Raw genomic sequence first — 26,967 nt, 5'->3', positions numbered from 1 at the left:
GCTAACCTCCTTGAGAAAGTAGTCTACAATGCTCCTTCTACTCTCTCTCCTTTCATTCTCTTCTAAACCCTCTTCAATCAAGTTCCCTCCCAATTTTGTCATTCAATAGAAACTACAGTCTCCAAAGCTAAATTAAATTAATATCCTAGTTGCCAAATCTAAAGACCTTTTCTCAATTCTCATGCTCCTTGTTTTCTCTATGGCATTTGAACCTGTTGATTATTTTATAGACACCTCTCCTCTCTTGGTTTTCATTTAAATACTCTTGGTTCTCTTCCTAGCTGTCTAACCACTCCTTAGTTTTCTCTGCTGGTTCTTCACCTAATAACTGAATACCTCACAAGGAAATATCCTGGTTCCACTTCTCCTTTTTTCTCGATACTATCTCCCTTGGTGATTTCATCAGCTCCCATGAGTTCGGTTATCATCTCTATGCAGATACATCCCAGATCTATAGATTTGTCCCTAGTCTCTCTGCTCAGCTAAAGTCAAACATGTCCAACTGCCTCTTGGATATTCTGAATTGGATGCCTATAGGGATATCAAATCAATATATCCAGACTAATTTTTTCCCTCAAAGAACTTCCTCCCTTCCAAACTTCCTTGTCATTATTGAAAGTGTCACCATTCTCATAGTACATATAAATAGCTGTTTCTGGCCAGAAACTTTGACTCACATTTTTATGATGATAGGCCATTTTTGGTCTCAATTACATCTGTATCTCAAAGAGAGCAAAGAAAAGGGAAAAGGACTCGCACATATAACAATATAACAGCTTTTTTTTTTGTGATGGTTAAGATTTGGAAATTGAGGGGATGCCCATCAATTGAGGAATGGCTGAACAAGTTGTGCTATATAGTTATAATGGAATATTTTTGTGCTATAAGAAATGATCACTAGAATGATTGCAGAAAAGTCTGGAAAGACTTACATGATCCGATACAGAGTGAAGTGGGAAGTACTAGAATACTACACATGGTAACAGCAGTATTGTATGGTGAACAACTGTGAATGACTTAGCTATTTTCAACCACATAATCATCCGAGACAATCCCAAAGAATTCCTGATGAAAAATGCTATCTGCTTTCAGAGAAAGAACTAGCATCTGAATAGATACTGAAGCATACTATCTTTCATTTTCTTTCAAGTTTTCTTCCACAAAATGACTAATATGGAAATGTTTTACATGAGTGCACATGTATAACCTAAATCAGATTGCTTAACATCTCAGTGAGAGAGAGGGGGGAGGAAGGGTTGAATTTGGAACTCAAAATTTAAAAAGAAAAAAGGATTAAACTATTTCACACACACACACACACACACAAAAAAAAAAAAAAAACTATTTCACATGCAACTGGAGGTAGTGGGGAAATAAAATATTACTATTATTATTTTTTAAACAGGCATTGCCTCAGACAAATGGAGGCCAAGCAAAGACCTTAATTTATAAAGGCCAAGTTCACCCACTGCATCCTGGGCCATTGTCAGTCATCTTAACTTGTCTTTTTTTTTTAATTTTATAATTATAAAATTTTATTTGACAGTATAAATGCATGAGTAATTTTTAAAAATAATATTATCCCTTGTATTCATTTTTCCAAATTTTCCCCTCCCTCCCCTAGATGACAGGCAATCCCATATATTTTACATGTGTTACAGTATAACCTAGATACAATATATGTGTGTAAATTCAATTTTCTTGTTGCACATTAAGTATTAGATTCTGAAGGTTTAAGTAACCTGGGTAGATAGACAGTAGTGCTAACAATTTACATTCACTTCCCAGTGTTCTTTCTCTGGGTGTAGTTGTTTCTGTCCATCATTGATCAACTGAAAGTGAGTTGGATCTTCTTTATGTTGAAGATATCCACTTCCATCAGAATACATCTTCATACAGTATTGTTGTTGAAGTGTATAATGATCTCCTAGTTCTGCTCGTTTCACTCAGCATCAGTTGATGTAAGTCTCTCCAAGCCTCTCTGTATTCCTCCTGCTGGTCATTTCTTACAGAGAAATAATATTCCATAACCTTCATATACCATAATTTACCCAACCATTCTCCAATTGAAGGGCATCCATTCATCTTCCAGTTTCTAGCCACTACAAAAAGAGTTGCCACAAACACTTTGGCACATACAGGTCCCTTTCCCTTCTTTAGTATTTCTTTGGGATATAAGCCCAATAGCAGCAATGGGTCAAAGGGTATGCACAGTTTGATAACTTTTGGGGCATAGTTCCAAATTGCTCTCCAGAATGTGTGGATTCTTTCACAACTCCACCAACAATGTATTAGTGTCCCAGTTTTCCCACATCCCCTCCAACATTCATCATTATTTGCTCCTGTCATCTTAGCCAATCTGACAGGTGTGTAGTGGTATCTCAGAGTTGTCTCAATTTGCATTTCTCTGATCAGTAGTGATTTGGAACACTCTTTCTTATGAGTGGATATAGTTTCAATTTCATTATCTGAGAATTGTCTGTTCATATCCTTTGACCATTTATCAATTGGAGAATGGCTAGATTTCTTATAAATTAGGATCAATTCTCTATATATTTTGGAAACGAGATCTTATCAGAACCTTAATTAACTTAAGTCTTGCCACTGGATTTCCATGATTCTCAAATAGAATGAGGTTGACAGCTTTGCCAGAAAACTCATCATTTTTACTTTTCTCTCTCACTGCACTTATCTAATCCACTGCCCCTCTTTTTCCTGTATTCCCATATCCTCCACAGCTCAATTGAAGAATTCCATGAATCTTTCCACCATCCTATCCCCATCCTCTAGCCTCCCAATGATTACTTGATTCTCCATGCATTATTGTAGACCTCATTGGTGCTAAAAACATGGCCATGTTGTGCCATTACCTGTTTCTCCAACTAGAATGTAAGCCCCTTGAAGATAGGGTTATCTCACATCTCAGTGCCCAGGGAACAGCAGATATTCAATAAACTCTAACAATCTGATAACAATCTAATCTTCTACTGATAACAACCTGACTCTAATCTACCTTTCCAGTTTTTATTTCTCACTCCTCCCTTACACACAAACCTGTCCCCTTAAGACAGATAGAACTACTATTGTTCCCCAAAGGAACTACACCTAACCCTTTGCCAGTAATTTATTTCATTCCAATCCCCTCACTTGGAATGACTTCTTTGTTAATAACTAAGCTCTTTAAAGTTTACAAAATTTTACAAAATGAATCACAACAAACCTGTGAAGGAGGTAATTTGAGTATTAGTATTATTATTCTCATTATACAGGTAAAGAAACCCAGTTTCAGAAACTTTGCTCAATCACTGAGTTATTAAGGGTAGGCAGAACCAGGACTCATAAATCCACTGATTTAGTTCTGGAAGGAAACTGATTTAATCCAACTTGCTCATTTTACAAATGAGGAAGCAGCCTGAGAGTTAGGAGGTGATGGATTTGAACATAAGGCTTTTGAATCCAAATATATATGTACTTTCTCCTCCACCCCTTCTGCCTTTTACCAAGCTTCCTAATATTAAGCTTATTAGGCCACAATGACTCCTTACTTTGATTTTTTTCTTATGAACTCTTTCCATTTTCAAGCCTAGTTTCAAATTACAAATCAGCAGCTCTTAACAATCTCTCTGTCTTTCTCTTTCTCTCTGAATCTCTCTCTCTCTCTCTCTTTCTCTGCCTCTGTTTCTCTCTATGTCTCTGCCGTATGATCCTCCATATCCAACAAACCAAGTACAAAGTTAATGGTAGGAAGTCACTAGTAACTTAGATGGAATTAAAGAAAAGATGGAATCTTATGGGAGATAGAACATCACCTGAGCCTTAAAGGATTTCAAAGAGCCAGAGACAGGTAGAATGTTGTATAATGGAACCTGGAATGGACATTGATTAATGTGCAAAGTGAGGTCCAAAGATGTCGTTGCAGTTCACTTTAGAGTTAAGAAGGTCTAAGTTCAAGAGTTCCATCTTAGGCCTACCCACAAGTCAAATTATCTTTCAGGAAACTCTCTAAGAGCAAATCAAATTCCAGTTTGCAATGGTAGAATTATTTTTCTTACTAGACAGGGGGAAAAAAATGCAAAGCAGCAGGCAAATGACTGAAAGGAAACAACCCTGTCCCCTATCTCTCTCTCCCCAGTCTGCCATTGAGCCATTCAGCAGCAGCAGACTCCTGATCTGCCGAGTTATCCATCTGCCGCATTCATCTGTTGTTCAAATCTCCTTCATATCCTAATCTTCTACTTGGACTTCTCTCCCCCTTCCTATCTCTATCCTTGATTTCTCTCCCAACCTACCCTTTCTGCTCCTTCTGATTCACTCCTAGAGAAAACTGAGGGATCTAGATTCAATTTCTGCCTGGGATACCTGTGATCTTGGACAATCTGCATTTCAAAAATTAATCCTTGTTAGCTAAGATGACCCAGGAGGGTAGTTGGAGGTCCCTTCTCACTTTAAATCTGATTCTAAGTGAACATATCAGAAAGAATTCTGGGTTTCTTTTCCCCAACAGTCTACCCTTTCCTACCCCATCCTTCTTGCTCAAGCCCAAGATGGCATCCAACTATAGCAAAGTTAAGTATGAAACAACAGCTAACCTTTCTTGTTAAAGCACCAGAAGATTTTCATAGCACTTTACATAGCACTTTTACAGGGAAAACAGGGGTTTTTGCCCAGGGTCATACAATTAATTGTGTCTGAGAGAGGATTCCAACTAAAACTTTCCTGACCCCAAGGCTAGCCACTGTCCAACTCTTTGTGACAATTTTTTTTTTTTTGGCAAAGACACTGGAGTAGTTTGCCATTTTATTCTTCAGTGGCAAACAGGTTAAGTGACTTGTGCATGGTCATACCACTAGGACATTTCTGAGTCTGGATTCAAACTCGGGGCTTCCTGACACCAAGCCCATTGCTCTATCCACTTCACCACCCAGTTGCTCCCATTTCAATGTTTTCATGATCTGAAAAGATGAGAAGATCCACCATCTTCTCTCCAAACCACAAATTACCTGTGGGTCTCATCCACCTCTAGCATAGCACCAGAGTCAAAAGCCCACTGGATCTCATTAACTAAATCACTAAGCAGCCCAGGGTCACTTCTTTGCCTGTACCATAAGAATCGTCAGATATTAGGGCTGTGACTGCTGTCCTCCACCCCCCTCTCTGACCACAATTCCACTGAGAGCCAGCTGCATCACTCCTCACACAGTTTCCACAGCAACTGCCAGCTCCTTCATAAGGCGATTAAACAGCTGGATGGGGCTGATAAGGCCCAAAGGTTTGGTCATTTAGAGCCTTTTATCCAAAAAGACCTTTCCTTTGCACAGATTGAAATTTCTCCCACCCCAGGGACATGTCCCATGCAGCCCACTGGAGTCTAACTTGAGCATTGCCTGTGACTTTCTCTAGTACTAAACAATCCTCCTTCCTTACTCTGTACCTCAGTCTGCATTTAACTGGGAGAGGTTTTATTCTTTCCTGAAATTGGGGGCTGAGTAGCTTCTAGATAATCAGAGACTCAAAATTTTAGGATTTATGATTAGAGGATCTTTAGAGAATCTTCATCTTTCACTTTACAGATGAAGAAACTGAGGTCCAAAGAGTGATATTACTATCATAGATTTAGAGCTTGAAGTTTGAGACCTTAGAGATCATTTAACCCAAACCCCTCATTTTACAGATGGGAAAAGAGGCCCAGAAAGAGAAAGCAGGATCATAGATTTAGAATTGGAAAGGGGGGGCAGCTAGGTGGCGCAGTGGATAGAGCACCAGCCTTGAATTCAGGAGGACCTGAGTTCAAATCTGATCTCAGACATTTAACACTTCCTAGCTGTGTGACCCTGGGCAAGTCACTTAACCCCAGCCTCAGGGGGAAAAAAAAATAGAATTGGAAAGGGCCTTGGAGGTAATTTAATCAGAATCCCTCAGCTGACATATGAGGAAACCAAGAGCCAGAGTGACTTACCTCATATCACAGGGCTACAAAATAAGGATCAAATTTGGAGTCTTTTCTCTTTTTCTCTCTCTCTGTCTCTCTCTCTCTCTTTCTCTCTCATATAATAATAGCTTTTTATTTTTCAAAATACATGCAATGATAGTTTTCAACATTCACCCTTGCAAAACCTCATATTTTCCCCCCTCTCCAGCAAATAATCTAACATAGGTTAAACATGTACAATTCTCCTAACCATATTTCTACATTTATCATACTGCTCAAGGAAAATCAGATCAAATGGGAGAAAAATGAAAAAGAAAAAAAAAACAAGCAAGAAAGAAACAACAATAAAGGTGAAAATATCATGCTTTGATCCACATTCAGGCTCCATAGTTCCCTCTTTGAATGTGGATGGCACTTTCCATCACAACTTTATTGGAATTGCCTTAAATCACCTCATTGTTGAAAAGAGCCAAGTCCATCACAGTTGAACATCACATAATCTTCTTGCTATGTACAATAGTTTTGTTTTGTTTTGGTTCTATTTACTTCACTTGTCATTAGTTCATGTAAACCTTTTCAGGCTTTTCTGAAATTAGCCTGCTCACCATTTCTTGCAGAACAACAGATCCAACATTCACTTTACCTAAAGCTAGAAAGTAGCACAGCTGGGAAAAGAAGCCAGGTTTCCTGGTTCCCAGTAATATGGTCTTTGTGATACAGACTCTCCCTAGGCAGAATCTCAGTCATGGGGAATGGGATGGGAAGCAGGGGGCAGGAGGCTGGCTTCTGCTCCATCTTGGACCAGGAAGGTCTTCTCTGAGCAGTCTCCGAACAAAGTATCTTCAGCTACATTCTCTTCAGTGTTTTTGTGGGGAATTTCCTCCAGGAGATGGGGAGGGAAGAAGCAGTAATGGGATCAGGATTGGACTACTCTAAAGCTAGAATTCCCCAAGATTCAAAAATCTTTTCTTGCTTCAATTCTCTTATATCAACCCACCTCTTTCATTCTCTGCCCCAAATTTCAGGTGATTCTTTAAAGTTAAAAGGAGTCTAGGGGAATAGAAATTATATGGAAGTCAAAGACAAAATCTTGTAGCATCCAAGTAGACTGCCAGCTCTCTATAAATGGGAACCATGTCTTGTATGAATTCAACAAGTATTTACTAAGTAAGTCTCTTAATACCAGGTGCCATACACTTGGGAATACAAATTTCTACTCTGTACTAGTTGCTATATACTTGGTAATACAATCTCTCCAATGTTTCAGGTGCTATACACTTGGGAATACAAATTCTTGCTATGTGCCAGGTGCTATATGCACTTGGGAATACAAAAACAAAAAACAAAAACAATCCCTGAACTCAAAGAACTTATATTCTCCTGCTGTGGTAGGTAGGAGTGGAGCCAGTATGTATAGACATAAATAAATAATAATTAATATCTATAAAGCACTTTAAATATTGCAATCAGATTTATATGTTATTTCATTTGATTCTCACAACAGTCCTGGGAGATAGATGCTATTTATTATTCCCCATTTTACAAATGAGGAAATTGAGACTGTGACTTAGCCAAAGTCACACAGCTGGTAAAACACCCAATACAGATTTGAGCTCTAATCTTCCAGATTCTAACTTCAGAGTTCTAACTAGTGTGTCATCTTACTGACTCTCATATTAAAAAATAAATATAAAAAAGGAGATGGGGAGAAGTGTTGGAAATATATACTTTTATACTTCAGGATAATTTGGGAATCAGGAAAGACTTCTCATAGAAGTTGGTACCTGAGATGAGCCAGGGCTTGCAAGAGAAGATGACAGCGAGTATTTATTCTAAGCTTAGAGGAAGGAGAATGTCAGGTATAGGGAACATCAAACAGGCATTTTGGGTGGCAGGTGGGGAGATGGGAATGACAGGGTGCTTAGCAATGTGTAATCAACTTAGAAAGGTAAATTGAAGTCAGATGAGCTTACATTTTAGCCTACAGACAATAGAATTGTTGAGGTTCTTTTTGTACTAAAGAACTGCCCCTTGACCTCCTAACCACTTCCCATAAGCTTCCCATGTGGTTTGGAGCCAGGAACTTCCAGCATGTTAAAACATTTTCATTCACCCCACTTCAGTTGAGCTCTTTATGGGATTCTCCTTTAATCCACAGGAAAATGATTGCAAACAAGGCTTTTGCTGGCGTTGCTATTGTGGCCATTAAATTTATGACAGGAGAGATTCTATGTAAGGAGGGAAAAGTCAATACAATGGGATTTTCTAATTTCATCCACTAGTCACTGGAAGAGGTGGGAACATAAAACCTGAATATCCAGTTAGGAGGAGTAATGCAAACTGAATTTCCACAAGTTCCCTCCTGTCTCCACCCCTGTTTTCTTTTCCCCTTTCTCACAGAAATGGGAATACCACATTGCCTATAGAGTGGGACAGTCCTCTCTATTATTCTGTCCCCATCTATTCTCTACTGTCCCATCTATTCCTTGGAGTTTCTCTCCTCAGTTCTGCCCTCATTACATCCCCCTCTCCAATTCCATTCAGTTATACTTTCCCTCAAATTCTTTCCCCCAAAAAAATCAGGTCAGACTTTCAAGACAGATAACCTAGAACTCTCAGAAAAATGGCCATCCATCCACATATTAAAGGCAGATTGCCCTAACTGGAAGGTAGGAGAATTGATTCAATTAAAAAAATTCATTTCAACAAGCATTTTAAAAATGATTACTATGTACAAGGACTGTGGTACCTAGTTAGGCATTGAGGATATAAAGTCCAAAAGGAAACTTCTTGTTATAAACGACTTTACATTCTAATAGAGGGAAATAGTGTGCCTCTAAGTAAATTCTGGGGAGCTAGGTAGCCCACTGGGCTGGGAATTGTGAATTTAAATCTGGCCTCAGAAACTTACTACCTTGTGACCCTGGGCAAATCACTTAACCCTGTTTGCCTCAGTTTCCTTATCTGTCAAATGAACTGAAAAATGAAATGGCAAACCACTGAAGTATCTTTGACAAGAAAACCCCAAATGGGGTCATGAAGAATAAGACATAATTGAATAACAAAGTAAGTTAAATATATTTATAAAGATAAAGAATTTTTACTTTTTTGGATGGGAAGAAAACTAACAATAAGGAAAACTGAAAAAGGGCATTTGCTGGAGATTGTTCTGCCACTCAATCTTAAAGGGAGGCAGGGATTCCAAGAGACAGAAGGAAGGGAGGGAGAGCATTCTAAGTGTGAAGCACAACCTATGCAAAGGTATAGAGGAGAAAGATGGAATTTTGTGTAACAGAAACAGGCAGGTTTGGCTGAGCTTGGGAGAGGCTGAGGGGAAGTAATCAGAAGTACTTGAAATATCTGACAGGGGTTTTTGGTTTTTCCCTAGAAGTAAGAAGGAGCCACTGAAGCTTCCTGAATAGAAAAGACACATGGTCTGACCAGTGTTTTAGGAATATTAATTTGATAATTCTGTGGAAGAGGGATTAGAGAGGGGAAAGATTCAAGGCCAACAGACCAAGTAGAAAGCTATTACAATTTATCTCTTTTAACATACCAGTTGCTTGACTCACTTCCTTCCCCTATGCTACAAAAAGGGGGATGGGAGAGAAAAAGGAGACAGAATAAAACTTTGAACCAAATATCTTTAGTTAGAAACCAGGGACTATTTGCTATTTCCTCTATCTCCCAAACCAATTGAACAATCAATAAACAAGAATGTATTACCTGCTCACTGTATGCCAAGCACAGTGTTGGGTGATGGATATACAACAAGGAAAGACAAAACCTTTGCCCTCAAGGCGTTTATACCTACAGGAGTGGAAGGGAAATATGAACACAGCCATAAATTAAATATAAGATAGGACTAGACTTGTGAATTCTTAGTATAGGTAATTTCCAGGTGAGGAAATTCCCATTATGAATGCAGGTTAGCACCTGCTTTGTAACTATAGCCTTTTTTGTTGTTCAGTCTTTTCAGTGATTTCAGTTTTGTCTGACTCTTTGTGACCCCATTTGGGGTTTTCTTTGCAAAGATACTTGAGTGATTTGCCATTTCCTTCTCCAGCTCATTTTACAAATGAGGAAATTGAAGCACGCAGGAACATAAAATAAATAAATACACTATGATGGGAGACGGTAGGAGAAGGGAACAGATCAATGGGAGAAAAACATCTAGAAGGATGGAGAAGGGCATATTGAAGGTGAGGTAGTGTTAGGTTCTTACTAAGTGCTAAGTCGGTACTTGACAATTTTCTAGTTCCGGCCTTTCCTGGTAGTTTTTACTTGTGAATCCTCTGAAAGGAGCAAAAGATTCCAGGAAGTGAATGGAAGAGGGAAAGCATTCCAAACATGGAATAAATTAACATTTATCAAGCACCTATTATATCCAAGCACCGTGCAAAGTTCAAGAGACAAAGAGAGAAGATATGGAAGCCGTAAATGATCCACTTCGGCTGAAGCATGGAGTGCACTTAGGGAGAGATGTGTTGTCATCTTGGAAAGTAAGGTTGGAACCAGATGGTAAATGGCTTTAAATACTGAGAGGAGGAGTTATTTATCATCATCGTTATTGTTTTTATTATTAGAACAATAACTAGTAATGTGGAAGCACATTTTATAGAATTTTATATGTTTAACAAGTATTGTATTTGCCTTCTCAATGGGTAGGGTAGGGAGGAGAAGGAAGGAAACAATTTGGATTGAAAATAAAAACAGAATTGAATTTTAAAAACCCCAATAATAGCTATTAATAATGTGGCATTTTAAGGTTTGCAAACTACTTAACAAATATAACATCTTTTGATTCTTACAACAATCCTAAGGCTTAAAAACTAGTGATATTACATTAGTATCTATCTATCTATCTATCTATCTATCTATCTATCTATCTATCTATCTATCATCTATCTATCTATCTATCTTAATCTATCTCTATATATAGATTTTAACTCACTCTAAATCTAGCTCTCTATATACTGCCCAACTATTTTATGGTACCATAGACACTTCTTAAGCTTGGAGAGTGGCTTGAACAGACTTGTGTTTTAATTTCATAATGGGTGAAGGACACAATAGTGAAAGACTGAATACAAGGTCACTTACATTGTACAGACTAAGGATTGATGAAATCCGGAGCTAGGGTAAGAAGGTAAGTAGGGAGAAGAGCAGAGATGCAAGAGATGCTGAGGTAGATCTGATAGATTCTCCACTCCAGTCCAAGATCCCCATTCCAACTTAACTTCCAATCATCTGCCCATATGATCTTCCCAAAACACGTCTGACCATATCCTACCTATGTATTTTCTCCCTCAATAAACTCCAATGACTCTCTACTTCCAGAATTAAAACATAGTCTTCTGTCTGGCTTTGAAAACCCTTCACAACTTCTGCCTTTCTGTCTTTCCAGGCCTCTTACATGTTTATGCTCTTATCTATTTTATATCAACTAGCTTCAATGCCTTTCTTGCTACTGTTCATGAGAAATGCTCCCTTTACTGATTAGAGTATTTTTTTCCCCTACCTCCTCATCTCTGCCTTTTGGCTTCTTTCAAGACTGCTCAAATTCTACCTTTTATAGGAGGCCTTTCCTGGGCCTCCTCCCTTAACTCCTCCAAGTGCCTTTTCTTTCAAATTATTTCTCATTTAAATTGTATAAATCTTGCAAGCACAATTTTTTGCATGTTTTCTCTTTCATTAAAATGAAATCAGGAACCATGTTTTTTTGCATTCTTTTTATTCCCAGTACCTAACTGTGTTTGTCACACAGTAACTGCTGAATAAATGCTTATTGACTAAGAGGAAGAGGGAGGAATGTAGAATGATTCCTGCATTATGTACCTCGAGTCACTGAAGAATAATGGTTCCTTTGGCCAAAATAGGGAAGTTAGGAAGATAGTAGGTTTAGGAAGAAAGAGAAGGAATTGTGTTTTGGCTATATTGACTTTGAGATACCCATGGGACATCCACATGGAAATCTCCAACGGGTATTTGGTGATATGGGATTGGAGCTTGGGAGAAAGAAGAGGGAAGATTGGCTAGATATGTTATTGATTGGGAATTTATCTGGATAGAGATAACAGTTGAGATAATTAAGAAAGAGTATGTAGAGAGAAGAGAATAAAGCCTATGACAGAACCTAGGAAAATGGATGAGGGATATGGATGATGATACTTTAGAGGACTCTCTGAAAGATCAGCAGGATAGGTAAGAAGTGAAGAAAATCTGAAATATGGGATATGAGAGCATAGTTTGAACCAGGTTCACAAGTTCAAATCTCTATGGGCAAGATTTAGTTTCCTTTTGCTATAATAAAGATGAAGACCAAGTGAAGGGACCAGGTAAGATGGAGTACAGGGCAAGGATTGAGTTTCCTTTCTATTAGTCTACCATGTCCAAAGTAAAGATTCTTAGGAACAAAGAAGCCTTTGAATATTATTCTTCATAATTGGTGTGCAATTAATTTTAAAGTCAAAATACACAGAAACCAGAGTTCCCACCTTCCTTATGCCCATTATCAAGGCATTTGTTCATCCACTCATTAGATAGAGGTATCATAGACCAAGAGGTTAGTTGGAAGGGACTTCAGACTCTAGCTTTTTTTGGGTGAAAATACTATGCTTTGATCTATAGTTCTCTGTCTGGATGCAGATGACTCATTCCATCAAAAGTGAATTAGAAGTGTCTTTAATCACCTCTTTGTTGAAAAAATCAAGTCCATCTCAGTTGATAATCACATAATCTTGTTACTGTGTATAATGTTCTGTTAGTTCTACTCACTTCACTTAGCATCAATTCATGTAAGTCTTTCCAGGATTTTCTGAAATCAGTCTCCTCATCATTTCTTATGGAGCAATAATATCCCAGTAACTTCATATACTATAATTTATTCAGCCATTCCCTAACTGATGAACAATCACTCAGTTTCCAGTTCCTTGCCACTACAAAAAGGACTGCCACAAATATTTTTGGACATGTGGGTCCTTTTTCCTTTTTTATGATGTCTTTGGGATGTAGACCCAGTAGAGACACTGCTAATCAAAAAGTATGCAGTTTTATAGTCCTTTGGGCAAACAAACTTTAGCCTTTTACAGATAAAGAAAACTGAATCTAGTACTTTAACCCAGGTTCTCTGATTCTACAGCCAGTCTACTTTCTACTGTAGCAGGCTGCTTCTCATGGTTGTGTATTTAATTTGTATAATAGCTAGGTGTCACAGTGAATAGATAGACTTCGGATCTGGAGTCAGGAATATCTGAGTTCTGATCTAGACTCAGACACTTAATTAGCTGTGTGATCTTGGACAAATCATCTAACCATGTGTATCTCAATATCTCATCTGTAAAATGAACTAAAGAAGAAAATGGCAAACCACTCTAATATCTTTGCCAAGAAAACCCCAAATTGGGTTACAAAGAATTGGATACAACTGAGATGACTGAACAACAGCTTACAAAATATATAATAGAAGATAATGAACATTATAGACCCATAAAACTAAAAGAAGAGATGGGAAATTGATTCTACAGATAACTTGGCATGAAACCCAATTAAATCAGATCATCAAAAGATCATTTATACATGAAACTGGAAAAGCAACAAATAGATGCCAAATAGAACAGATTTGCCAATGTTTTTGGCAACATACTTGAATTGCTGAGGGGAATTACTTCCCCAAATACACTACTGACCTTCAATTTCACATCTCCCACCACATTTCAGACATCTGGAACTGAATGTTCATTAGACATCCATATGTTCATAACAGAACTTGATCTCTTTCCTCCTAAACCCTCTCCTCTCTCACTTTCCTATTCCCATTCTCCCACATTCTTAGGCTCCCAATCTAGGAGTCATTTTGGATTCCTCACTATCTTTTGCCCTCTATATACGAGGCTGTTGCCAAGGCCTGTTGATTTTATCTCCATAACATCTCCACAACAACACTTTTTGTTCTCTGTCACCCTAGCAAGGCCCTCGATATCTCACACCTGGACTACTGCAATAGCCTGCCAGTGGATCTGCCTTCTCAATTTACACACACACACACACACACACACACACACACACACACACTCCTAAATCCATCCCCTATTCAGCCACTAATGTAATTTTTCTGAAGTTCAGGTCTGATCATTTCATCCTTCTACTTAATAAATTCTAGTGGATCAATAATTTATATTGTCCAGATTAGGGATCAGTAGTCCAATGAGTTACTTTATCAGCATTTCTAAATTGGGTAGAAACCACAGATAGACAGTGATCAAAATTGAATAGCTGTGTATAAGCACACCAGATTCTCCCCATTCCCTTTTTAGGATAGGTATGAAAAAATTAGGATATTCCTTTGGTCTGAAGTCATTGTTCCAAGGACTTCACATTAGACTAGAAATTCTCAAACAATGACACTTAGAATCTTTACATGATTCTTATAGAAAGTCAAAGCAATTTATAATTAGAATGGACTGAAAGGAATTAGCCCTCCCTGAAGTGATTAATGAAAGAGAAAGAAGAAGGATTAATTTTACTAATATGAGCATCTCTTGATTTCATCTTTGCAAAGGCTAAGTAGGAAGAGTGAATGGAGGGCAGCTAGATGGATAAAGCTGAGCACCAGCCCTGGATTCAAATCCAGCCTCAGACACTTAATACTTATTAGTTTCATGATCTTGGGCAAGTCACTTCACCCCAAATGCCTCCTTAAAAAGAGAGGGGAGACAACTAGGTGGTGAAGTGGATTGAACATCAGCTCTGAAGTCAGAGGACCTGAGTTCAAATCTGGCCTCAGACACTTAACATTTCCTAGTTTGTGTGACCCTGGGCAAGTCACTTAACCCAATTGTCTCAGGAGAGAAAGAGAGAAAGAGAGAGAGAGAAAGAGAGAGAGAGAGAGAGAGAGAGAGAGAGAGAGAGAGAGAGAGAGAGAGAGAGAGAGAGAAATTGTCCAAGAGGTGTCAAAAATTGACTCTTGCTAAGTGACTATTGCTCTGTCTTATAAATCAATCTTTTCATTCATTTATTTACTTTTAGTCTAGGTATCACTAACTCATCCAGATTGACTATATAATCAGGTACCCACAGGCCCAATCCCACTACTGACTGATACGGAAGCTTTGACCTACTGTTTCCAACCTGAACCAGTTCCCCTCCTTAGATGGTCTAGTGACATCTCCTCCTCCAAAAGGTTCACCATATAGATGCTGCTCCTAATGTGGCCCTTTGATTTAGCTTTAGTCCTATTGAAGCTCAGAACTCTTGAGCTGAGATCAATCAATTGCATCACCAACCCACCTCACCTACCCCAGGAGCCAGGATTACAGGTATGTGCCACTGCATCTGGGCTCTAAAACATACTATTACTGAACTTTTACCTAAACTCTTTTACTAAGTTTTATTTTATTACGGAATTTTATCTTTGTGTGGGAATATTAGATTTTGTAGTTTCGAAATGGCTTGAGGGCAGTGGTCAAGATTTTCAAAGCATGATAGATTTTTGTGCTTTTCTCTCCCTCTAGGAAGAGGTACTTAGAATTAGAATATGTTCATTAAAAATATTGTCTCTGGTAAGCCTGTGTCAAAAACAGAAAGCACAGAATTATTTCTTTTATGTTTTTAAGAAGAGGGTCTGGATCATATTTAGAGTTTTTTTTTTAATCATCCCTTGTCTAAACTATTATGATTATTATGGTTTTGTAACTGTCCTCTCTGCACCCATTTACTTGGTTCTCTGATTTATCTTCACAACTACTGCCAAATTGATATTAGCAAAATATATATATCTGATAATTTCATTCCCCTACTCAAGTAGCTTCCCTGCTGTCCTTGGGCTAAAATACTGATGGAATTTAAAGTCAAACTGTAAATATAGTGCCAGCCAATTTGCCCTCCTTGATTATACATCACAGTCCTTTAGGTGCTTGGGCGTGTAGCTAAAATGACCTACCTGCTATTCCTGTAAAAACATTCCACCTCCTTTCTCTATATCTTTGCAGTCTAGAATGTGCCCTTTACATAGAATTCTCTCTCCTTACTTCTGACTCTTGTAACCCACAAGGCTCCTCCTTCAAGAGGACTTTCCTGATTTCTCTCAATTGTTGGCACTTCCCCATCCCTTCGTATAGTCACTACATATTAATTTTCTCTTTATTTTAGGCAACTAGGTGCATATAACTCCTGGCCTGGAGTCATGAGTCCTGACATTAGGTCTAGTCTTAGATCCTTATCATCTGGGAGACCTTGAGTAAGCCTTTTAATCTTTGTCTGCTTTAGTTTACTCCCCTGTAAACTATCTTGCAGAGTTGTTGTGTGGATAAAATAAAGCAAGAGGTGATATATAAATGTATTGTTATTCATTATTATCATTATTTATCTATTATGTCTCCCTAGTAAAATAAGGTCCTTGAAGGCAGTTAATGTTTCACATTTGTATTTCTAACACTTATCACATTATAGGAGCTTTATAAATGATTGCTCATGGATCTAGCAAACTGCAGAGAAATCTCAAATTATTCTCTGACCAGAACGATAGAAAAACCCAGCCTTTCAATCATTGAAAAAGTATCTTTTAAAACACCAGTATTCCTCTAGTATTGCTAAGTGGTCATAAATCATATGACAACCAAAATCATGGCTGACCCCGAAGACAAAAAAGAGATATGTGGTACATATGTGGGAGTAAGTCTTCACTGATGAAGACATAAGAAATGGATCAGAGAGCTATTTCTTTTCTTTTCTTTTTTTCTTTCTTTCTTTTTTAAAATTTTGCTGAGGCAATTGGGGTTAAGTGACTTGCTTCGGGTCACACAGCTAGGAGGTAGCTATTTCTTAGTATGGAAATGTATGGCAGGGAAAGAAATTAAGCTGGTAACAATGTGTAACAAGGTAACACACGTAGAGAGGCCTTTACTCATGGAATGAGGCTCCAAGTGTAGTAAGCTCATGTATGATGAAAAGGCTGTCTCCACTTACTGCCTGTATGAATATAATGGAATATTACTGTGCAATTAGAAATGATGAGCAAAGGGATTTCAGAAGAAATCTGGAAAGACTTGTGTAAACTGATACAAAATGAAATGAACAGAAGTATTAAAATATATACAGTAACAGCAACATTGTATGATGATCAACTGTGAATGACTCAGCTTTTTCCAGTGGTGCAATGATCTGAAACAATTACAAAGAGCTCATGATGGAAAATACTATTTATCCACATGTAGAAAAGAACTATGGAGTCTGAATGAAGATTGAAACATAGTATTTTCACTTTATTTTTTACATGGCTTTTTCCTTTTTATTGGTGTCTTTTTTCATAACTGAGCCTAATGTGAAAATATGTTTTACGTGATTGCACATCTATAATCTATATCAAGTTACTTACCATTTTAGGAAAAGCGGAAGGGAAGGAGGGAGGGAGAAAAATTAGGAATTCAAAAATTTTGTAAAATTGAATGCTAAAAATTGTCTTCACATATAACTGAAAAAATAAATACTTTTTTAAATGGGTTTACAAGAGGCACCAAATTTCTAATCAAGGAATTAGGGAAGGGGTCATTATTCTGCCTTGGCATCCGCATAGATAGATAGAGAAGTCCAGAAAACATAGTACAAAATAAGTACATTTTGGCTTAGGAGATCTAAGTTCTGCTCCCCATTAAAGGCCATTGGGCTATTCAATCTTTTCTTTGTCCTCATCTATAAAATCATAAAATTAGATTACAAAGTCTAAACAATATCTTTTTTTCACAGATTACTCATCTAAAGTGAAAGCTGTTGACCTAGGGCTAGACTCTTTTTTCTTTTTTTCTCTCTGTCCTATTTTCCTAAGAATTTTATTGCTGGTAATAAAGATAAGTCCTTCCTTTTCCCCCCTTCCTGATCATTTTTATTCCTCTCCTTTATTGTCTTTCTTCTTTCTCCCCTCCTCTTTCACCTTTCTTTCACTTTATTGTACTACTTCATTCCTTCATTCCCCCTCCCCTTTCCTTTTCTATCCCCTTTCTCTTTTTACTTCTCAGAAGAGACAAGTTAGATGGCACAGCAGATCAAGAAGTGGACCTGAAGTCAGGAAGACTAGCATTCAAATTCTTCTCAGACTTTTTTTTTTTTTTTTTTTTTTTTGAGGCTGGGGTTAAGTGACTTGCCCAGGGTCACACAGCTAGGAAGTGATAAGTGTCTGAGATAAAATTTGAACTCAGGTCCTCCTGAATTCAAGGCTGGTGCTCTGTCCACTGCGCCACCTAGCTGCCCCTTCTTCTCAGACATTTGTTGGCTATATGATCCTGGGCAAGTCACTCAGTTTTTCAATTTTACCATTTGTAAAATGGGGATGATAATAATAACACTTATCTCCTGGAGTTGTGAGTATTCAATGAGAAAATATTTGGAAAGTACTTTTCAAACTCTGAAACTCTATATAATGCTACTTATTATTATAATGTTTAAATCTGTGTGAACCAATAACAAACCTTCCTCTCCTCTTTCCCCCATCTTGTCCTTCCTCTTCTCTCTCTCTCCTTCCTTACCTCTTCCTCCCATCTCCTTTCCCCTTCTTTGATCCCTTCCCTAAGCCTTTCTCCCCCTCCCTCTTTCTAATTTCTCTTCTCTCTGCCCCACCCTTCCTTCTTTCTCTTCTCTCTCCCCCATTTCTTCTTCCCCTTTCTCACTCCCTTCTTTCTTCCCCTCTCCATTCTTTTCTCATTTTGTCTTTAACCACACACCATTTTAGAGCATTAGCTCAAAAAAGCTTTATTTTCCTATAATGAAGAACAAGGGAGAGTCTCCTTCCAAGGAGATTTTGTTTCATTCATTCATTGCATTAGTATTTTCAGTATCTATTATCTTCTTGGCACAAAGTAAGTACTTCAAAAATACTAGTTGATTGCTTGATTGATATTGGTAGTAATTGAGGAAGCTATAGATATATAAGAAGAAATCTGATCCATATAAGGAATTTTCTTGGCTACAGCTGTAACCCCTTCCTCTCTAGATACTGAGGGACATGAGGTAAAGAGGGAACACTCTATTATTTTCCAGTTATCAAAATACTTATAGTCAGAGAATGGAAAATAGCTGCTGATTTGCACATTACTTTGCATTTCATTTGCACAGTACAGTCATTCCCTGTGCTCATGCAAAAAAGTCTTATTTCTCAGGACCTCCCTTTGATTCTTTTTCCTGGCAAGTGAGCAAAGAGATGAAGATTTCAATCAATAGGTGTTTACTGAGCACATTCCCTGGAAGCAGAAACAACTCTCTATTGTTGGAGAGAATCAGAGATGCTAATATAGAGCATTAGAGCACCATAGTACAATGGAATAAATTCTGGGAATTTGAAGGCAGAGTATATTGGTTCAAATCTTGCTTTTTCTACTGTGTGATCAAGGTCACTTAACTTCCCTTGGTCTCAGTTTCTTTATATGTAAAAGTCCCTCTAAAACTAGAATGATCCTAGTATGCGAATAGATCACACACAGGGTGCCTCAAGAATTACAGTGCTATGATAGCTTAAAACTTCACTAAGTCTTTTGGAATGCCTAGTATGTAAAGATGAATATTTTCAGAGTTTTGTCATTATGAGTATTCTTTCCACTAATACAAATTTAACACCTTTTAAGAACTCAGTAAATGGTCTTGCTGGTCAGTTGGTCCACCCTTGAGCCCTCCCAGCTGAGTATGAGATACTAAAATTGTGCTCAAATGATACAGCTTTCAATAACCTGGGTCACTCAACAACCTATTTTGTAGCATTAGAAGAGGAAGACTTTAGTAGCCACATGGCATTTTAAAGATGATGAAATGCTTTCCTCACAATCTTGTAAAGTTGATGGGATAAGTACTATTACATTTATTTTAGATCTGAATAAACTAAGCCTCAGGAGAGGTTAAATGACTTGCCCATGATCATATAATTTATGCAGTGGGCATTCAATACAGAGTTGGAAGTTGTCATTATGAGACCAAGTTGGTCCTTGCCAATATATTTCTCTGACTCTGACACCATCTCTTTTGGCATCCTTAGACTCTCTCTGCAAAAAACCAAAAAACAAAAAACAAACACGTACAAATTTAGGAGTCATCTGGTCAATCCTTAGAAATATTTTTGTATTAAATATTATTCCCTAGTTCAGAAGCTCAACCCTGAGAAATTATAATAAACTATTCCATTAAGCAATCCAGTTAATAAATCCCCAGAGTTTGGCTTCTTCAGTTTTGCTCAGATCTCAGCCTTGAGCAGTTATTCTTCAGTACCTTTATAGTTTTCCAGTCATTCCTTGGCACCATGCCAGCTATATTATATGCTATCAGTTGCCTGCATATTTCTCTCAGACTTTTCCTAGAAAGAAAAATGCTCTATGCAAGGGAAAAGAGGACCTCTGTCCTTATAGTTACCCAATAAAATAGACTTATCTTATGGCTGTTATGGCTCATTACTTTGGTATATTTAGAAGATAAATTAGAGGTATCTGGGTAGCAGGCTGGATGGAATCCTGTCTCAGATATTTACTAGCTGTGTGATTCTGGATTCTATGTTTTCTCTGCCTCAGTTTCCATGTCTGTAAAATAGAGATAATAATAATACCTATCTCCCAGGGTTGTTGTGAGAATAAAATCAAATATATAAAGAACTTTGTAAACTTTAAAGTGCTATATATGTACTAATTATTATTTTATTATTTCTAAATCATTATATTTAAAGAAATTATTTATAAATCATGTACAATTCATATCTAAATTGAACTAGATGGATTCTGAGGTACCTTCCAATTCTGATACTTTATTAATCCCTTCTATGACTTATGATACTCCTTCAAGCACAAAAATGCCAGTTAAGATGTAGTCTACAAGAAAAGCCTGTTATGAGAATTTCAGGCAAGCGGACAAATTAGCAGGTGAGATTTTTCAGGTGGGGGTGTTTCTGTCCATGGTTCTGACTCTGGGGAAAGTTTCAGGAGTCCCAAAAGAGAAATCTCCCCCCAGACTCTATAAGGAATGTGGAAGTAATTGAAGAAGTTGACGTCGAAAAGAAAAGCCTTCATCCCACCCTTCATCCTTTCTTCTTAATATTTACCCTCAACCTCCATCCCACCCCCATAAACCCATAAATGAGTTTTCAAAGCAAGTCTATAAGCTAGTTCAAAGGCCCTTTCCCCAAGTGTCCTCTAAATTCTGTTCTTTTTGGTTTTAGAGTCACAAAACATGGAGGGTAAGATGACTATATCACTTTTAGACCTGCCACCTCATTTTTAGGTCAGCTTAGTTCTTGAAGTTGACAATGTGGCCCATGGAAGAGCTGTAAGACCCCCAAAGCATCTTCCTTTATCTTGTCTTCTTCAATCTATTCTTTTATCTTCTTTCTTCCTACCTCAAATCTCTGAACTATTCTCTACCCAGGTTTTGAATTTTTTCCTGTGGAAAAGTTCAGCGTTAGGGGACTAGTGGCTTCTCAGCCAAGTGTGTAAAACATGTCCCTCCTCCAGGTTAATTGGTGAATATCTTCTTCCCTTCCTAGGTTTCACTGGAAAGTAAGAAATGGTGTTTGAAAGCATTTAGATAACCTCAATTGTTAAACCACACCTTCCCCAAGTCACCAAGCAAAAACAATATAAAATGCCTGGCATGGAATTAAAAAAAAAAAAAAAAGCAAGAGTTGTTATCAAGGAAATCTTCATATGAGTACACAAAAGGGCAGTTGGCACTAACTCCAGGAGAGGCTAAAGATATTTAAACACTATAAAGAGAGGGTGACCTCCACTAAAGGCTCCTTGCAGCTTGGAGATGACAAGGAGTACTCAAAAGTAGCTTGACCATAGGTCCCACCAAACTAAAAAAGTATTAAATATTGTCCTGTATTTTAAAAACCAGCTTAATTAAATTTAGAAACACATCTCCAGGCTGCCTAAAAAGTGTGTGTGTGTGTGTGAATATATGTATATATGTGTGTATGTATATTTGCCATACCTACTAAGACTCTATTTCAAGAGTTTTTAACTTTTTAAAGTGTGTCATGGATGCCTTTGGCAGCCTGTGGACCTCTTCTCAGAATGCTTTAAGTAAAATACATATGATCATAAAGGGAATCAATTATATTGAAATATTAAATTATTAAATATAAATTTATATAATAAATAAAAATATAAAATAAATATATTATCCTGCTCTACTGTATTGTAGAGGAGTTGCCAAATGTGCCAGCCATGAAATCCCAGGTCCTCAAAGTCTGGAAGCATATAGAGGATAAAGAAAATGGACATAGCTATGACATTTGATCCAAGAATCCAGAGCAGGATAGAATTCCTATCTCTCTATAGTCGATCAGCCCTCAGCATCCCCTGACATTCATTCCCTTTCCCAAGATTTAATTTCCTATCCAGAGGTACTTACATTTTCTTTTGAACCACCTGAATCATCAGCAGAATTTCCACCCACGTTTTGTAAGGTTGTGGTTGATGGTAATAACAATGGCATTTACATTGTGATTTAAAGTTTGCAATAGTAAGCAATTTGATCCTCACAACCACCTGGTGTTATTACCATCCCTATATCAAAGTTTGGTTTCCTCATTTGTAAAACAGAGATAATATCACACTTCCTAATTTATAGGATTGTTGTGAGGAACGGATTAAAGAACTCTAGAAATATGAGCTATTGTTATTATGTCATAGTTCCCCTAACGTCTGTCTTTGCCTTTCCCAGGCAAAGGCAATCCTGATCACATTCTCTTCATGACCCATGAGAATGAGGGAAAGAGAGACAGGAAATTAGTATTAATTAGTCCAACCTGCCAATCTCTGTTCCCTGATGAGTGAATAACCCTGAATGGAATTCAAGTAAGATTGGAGGAAGGGTGATGGTCATCGTGACTCTGGTTACTGGAGTTTTATACTTTAAAACCAGGATTTAAGGATAAAGAGGGAATGCACTCTCTTATAAAACTTTCAATTACAACATGAGAAGCCACAGGGATCAGAGAAAAGCTGGTGCCAGGTCTATCCCACCCCCATAACAGCCAGGGTAAGCACCTGGCACTTGGCACTTCGCCAGACAAAACACTGAGCACTGCTCCATTCTTCTCAAGCTCAGCTCTTGGTCAATCAGGAAAACACTGTAAGGTCACATGTTCAACTCAGATCAGCTCCCTAGGAGGAGCGTTTGTGAACAGAAAAGCCTGACCCACTCCAAGACACCTATTTGTAAAAATAGAGTACAAGGAATTGCAATAGGTCACAACCATCTTCTTATACTTTTCTAAATGGCACTGATGATCACCAAAAGTCTCAGAGAAGCTAGAAGTTTATTGTTCTCCCAAGGAAAGAAAATCTGCTTCAACATCATTTTATTATCCTATCTGTCTCCTATGCACATTTTATTTCCAGGTCCTAAAAAACACTGGATTGGACAGTGTGTGTATGCTCCTCCTATCCATACTCTAGACATATCACTACTTCTTAGAATCCCTTAGAATCTTCTTCCCATTTTCTGGAAGTCCCTGAAATTGGAGTTAAATCACAAGTTCATGCAGGAGCTGGGGGGGAAGGGGGGCGGGGCAAGGAGGGAGAGTTCCCTTAAGGAAATCGCTTGTTATTGCTATTTTTCTTCCAACTGAGTCTCCTCCCTTATAAACAACTGGTGAAGTTCTCTGACTGGAGCTTCCAGTCTCCTCTTTTCCAAGTGTCTCTTTATTGCTCACAACCCCTCTCCCCCAAATCAAAACAAAACAACAGAAAAAAATGTCCTTTACAGCTCAGATGCCACCTCCTCCTAGAAGTCTTTCCTGTTACCTCCAATTATTAGTACAGCTCTTTCTCTTCAAATTATATTTAATTACCTGTGCACAAGCAGTATCCTCTCCGTGAAGTATAAGAACCAGTAGCGCCTCCCTCCCCACCCCACCCCCAGCTTTTTTTTGGTCTTTGTAATCCCATACCCACATAGAGAATGGACCTTGAACCAACAAGACTTGTGTTCAAGTCCAGCCTCTGACACCTGGCTACGAGATCCGGGGCAAAGCATTTTATCTAGAGTTGCTAGGCAACATTCTAAGCCTATAAATTACTGAGAATCTGAATCTATTCTCTATCAATGAAATCACAGTCCAGTCTTTATCCCCACCTCCAGCATTTAAGAAAGATTTAGTGAAAGTGTTGAATTAAAGCTGGCTTCTCCTTACAACTAGAACTTGGTGAGGTCCGAGGGTCGCAGGGACAGTTAGCAAGTAAACCACAACTGAAAAGCCCCCAATAAAATAAGATATCCAAATACTATTTGAGGGGTGGGATGTGGGGAGCTTTCTTTTCCCCAGATTCTAGAAGTCCCTGAAATTGGAGTTGTCACAAAGTTCATGCAGGGATGGGGGAGAGGTTCCCCTTAAGGAAACCGCTTGTTATTGTTACTTTTTTTTCCAACTGAGTCTCCTCCCTCATAAGGAACTGGTAAAGTTCTCTGACAGGAGTTTCCAGCTTCCTCTTTTCCACGTGTCTCCTCATTGCTCACAAAATCCCCCAAAACAAAACTGAAAAAAAAAAAAAAAAACCCACAGCAAACCTCTGTGCTGAATGGGAAGGAGGCGCGCACTGAAAGGATCTGGGGTAAAGGCGGTTGACCTGCCAACATCTACCCAGATCTTCCCTAGTCCAAGCATCAGGGGTGCTCACAATGACATATATACCCGATCCTGTCTGTCCCCTCAGTTTGGATATTCAGGATGTTCACACCAGGGTCTGTGCCACGGAGAGCCCTCACCAACTCCCCTAACTGGACAGTGCTCCCCTTCCCCCCTCCCCCCTGGGGATTCCCCAGTTGGAGGGCAACCGAGAAAGCGACAGCAGTAGTCCCTTCCTTCCTGGCCTGGGGTTTCTTCGTGCCTCCGCCCTTCCCTCTGTCCCAAAAAGGACTCCTCTCTCCCTCGGCTCCTGACAGCTTCCCTGCCGGACAGTGGCCCTGCGCTTCCCGCGCCTTACCCAGAATTTGGAGCCAAGCTCCCCAGAGCCGCACAGGGCGTCCATGGAGCAGATGGTAGCCGAGTCGAGCTAAGTAAAGCCTGGAGCACCCGCCGAGATATTGAGGGTGTGACTGCCGAAGAACCGCCCCAACCCAACCCCTTCCTCACCCCTTACACTCGCAGGAACGCCCCAACTCGTCTCCGTCCCTCTAATGAGTTCTTCCCTCCTGTTACTCTTCAAACTTCTTGAGAAAGTAGTCCCGGGGGAACTTGGCGAGGGACGCTAGGATTAGAGCGTGACCCTGAGCTCCATTTGCGTGTGGGGGCTCCCCTGTATCCCAACCTGAGAGTGGCGTTTCCAGGGTAAGGAGAGTCCCGAAGACGTGAGGGGCCTTTCAGTTAAAGACTTCCCTGCTCTAAATTACAGGCAATTGGAGGTTAGAGTCTTCCCGTCCACTTCTTTACAAAATCGGACACCATCCCTCAAAAGTCCACCTGGCTAGAGCAGAGGCAACGATGAAGGGAGAAGATTAAACTCCCTCCCACCCCAGAGAGAGAGAGAGAGAGAGGGGAGGAAGGGAGGGAAGGAAAGAAGGAGGGAGAGGGAGAGGGAGAAGGAGAGGGAGGGGGAGAAGGAGAGGGAGGGGGAGGGGGAGAGAGAGAGAGAGAGAGAGAGAGAGAGAGAGAGAGAGAGAGAGAGAGAGAGAGAGAGAGAGAGAGAGAGAGAGAGAGAGAGAGAGAGAGAGAGAGAGAGAGAGAGAAGAGGAGGAGGAAGGAGAGACAGTGTCCCTAATTTATAATACAAAATCCATTTAACCTCCAGAGCCTAAGTTTTCACTGTCCTGTGATGTATCTAGGTGAAACAGGTCTAAAGAGTCTGCCAGAGACTGCTTGCTAGTTGAGGCAAAATGAGGAAAAGAGAGTTTTGTGTTTGTTATCCAAGTGATTGATGCCACTTCTCTTGAGTTGATGTACCCCAAAATAAATGTCTCCTGAGTTACTGACAAAAGCTGTCATCAGGGTCAGATTTTCACTGCTAGCTGCTTTAGTCATCAGGCTCTCAAAGCATATCTCCACCATTTACTTCCAATTCTCTCTTTTGGAGAAAATCTTTCTCTAGAGACCTAGAGACCTCTTCTTCCTCCTCCTCCATTCTTCCATCTTCTATCAGTCGGTCTGTCTTGTCTCTGTCTCTGTCTCTTTATGTATGTATATCTCTGTCTCTAAGAATGACTCAAAAAGAAGGCACAAAATTACAAAGTTAAATCTTGGATGTCAATTTGTAGCATGGATAGCCTCCTGCTTCCTACTGCCTTTTCCCCTAGTTCATCATCCCTCCCCAGGCCTGAGGGCTAGGAAAACTATTCTTTCTTGCCTTTCCAAACTCCTTGGCTTTGTAAGGCAAAGATGTTTTTTGTTCTTTGGCTCCTTCCTGGACTCCTCTGCAATGGTAGGTGAGCAGCAGCCACTAAGATATGGCAAAGCAGCCAAAAAGTTCTAGATCTTGCTCTTTTCTTTCATTCCTTTGCCTGCCTTTCTCACACCAATGTAGCTCTCAGCTCACCAGAGTACAGTGACTTAGCCCTTTGTTTGCCTTGGCTACAAAGGAATGGGCCACAGGTGAAATTTATACATAGAAACTAGACCTGGCCTGCTCTGAAGGACATATTAGGGTAAGGGTGGAGCCTGAAATTACAGCCCTTTTTCTATCCTTCTTTCCCCTATGACTGGCTCATGCTTTCTCTAATCCAAATTAGTCTCTTTGGGATTCAGACATGTGCTTTTGGGAGAAGTGGTTTCCTAGGTGTGCCTCATTGTGTTCCCCGACTCTTTGCTGAGAACTTAAATCCTCTCTCGTTTTTTTCCTTCATGAGTAGCACCCTATCTTAGGGTCAGGAGACTAAAAAAAAGATAAAATTGGAAGTCTCCACTATTTTTAAAAGCTCCCACTCCCATGGTTAGAAACTCCATCTTCTTCATTCCCTTCTATTTAAAATGTGATCCTATCAGTCTCAGTCTCTGCAGAAGAAGACCACTGTAAATGGGGGGAAATGACCACAAAACATGGAAATTAATGTTGAAAAATTACAAAGAACAATCATGG

The 26,967-nt window shown here is 39.0% G+C and overlaps 1 protein-coding gene across 2 annotated transcripts in view; it reads right to left on the bottom strand.

The window, feature by feature from the left end:
- The window catches only part of ABCC3 (ATP binding cassette subfamily C member 3), a 76,264-nt gene extending 51,248 nt beyond the window's left edge, over positions 1-25,016 (bottom strand). For both annotated transcript variants that reach the window (XR_012481245.1, XM_074261782.1), the window contains exon 1: positions 24,883-25,016. Coding sequence is in view for 1 of the 2 variants with exons in the window: in XM_074261782.1 (XP_074117883.1) it covers positions 24,883-24,927 (45 nt within the window). In the remaining variant the exon portion in view is untranslated. The remainder of the gene's footprint in view (positions 1-24,882) is intronic.
- Between the last annotated feature and the right edge of the window lie 1,951 nt (positions 25,017-26,967).

Source organism: Sminthopsis crassicaudata, chromosome 4 (genome assembly GCF_048593235.1).
Source record: "Sminthopsis crassicaudata isolate SCR6 chromosome 4, ASM4859323v1, whole genome shotgun sequence".
Lineage (NCBI taxonomy): Eukaryota > Metazoa > Chordata > Mammalia > Dasyuromorphia > Dasyuridae > Sminthopsis > Sminthopsis crassicaudata.
This window is presented reverse-complemented; position numbering and strand designations above follow the sequence as displayed.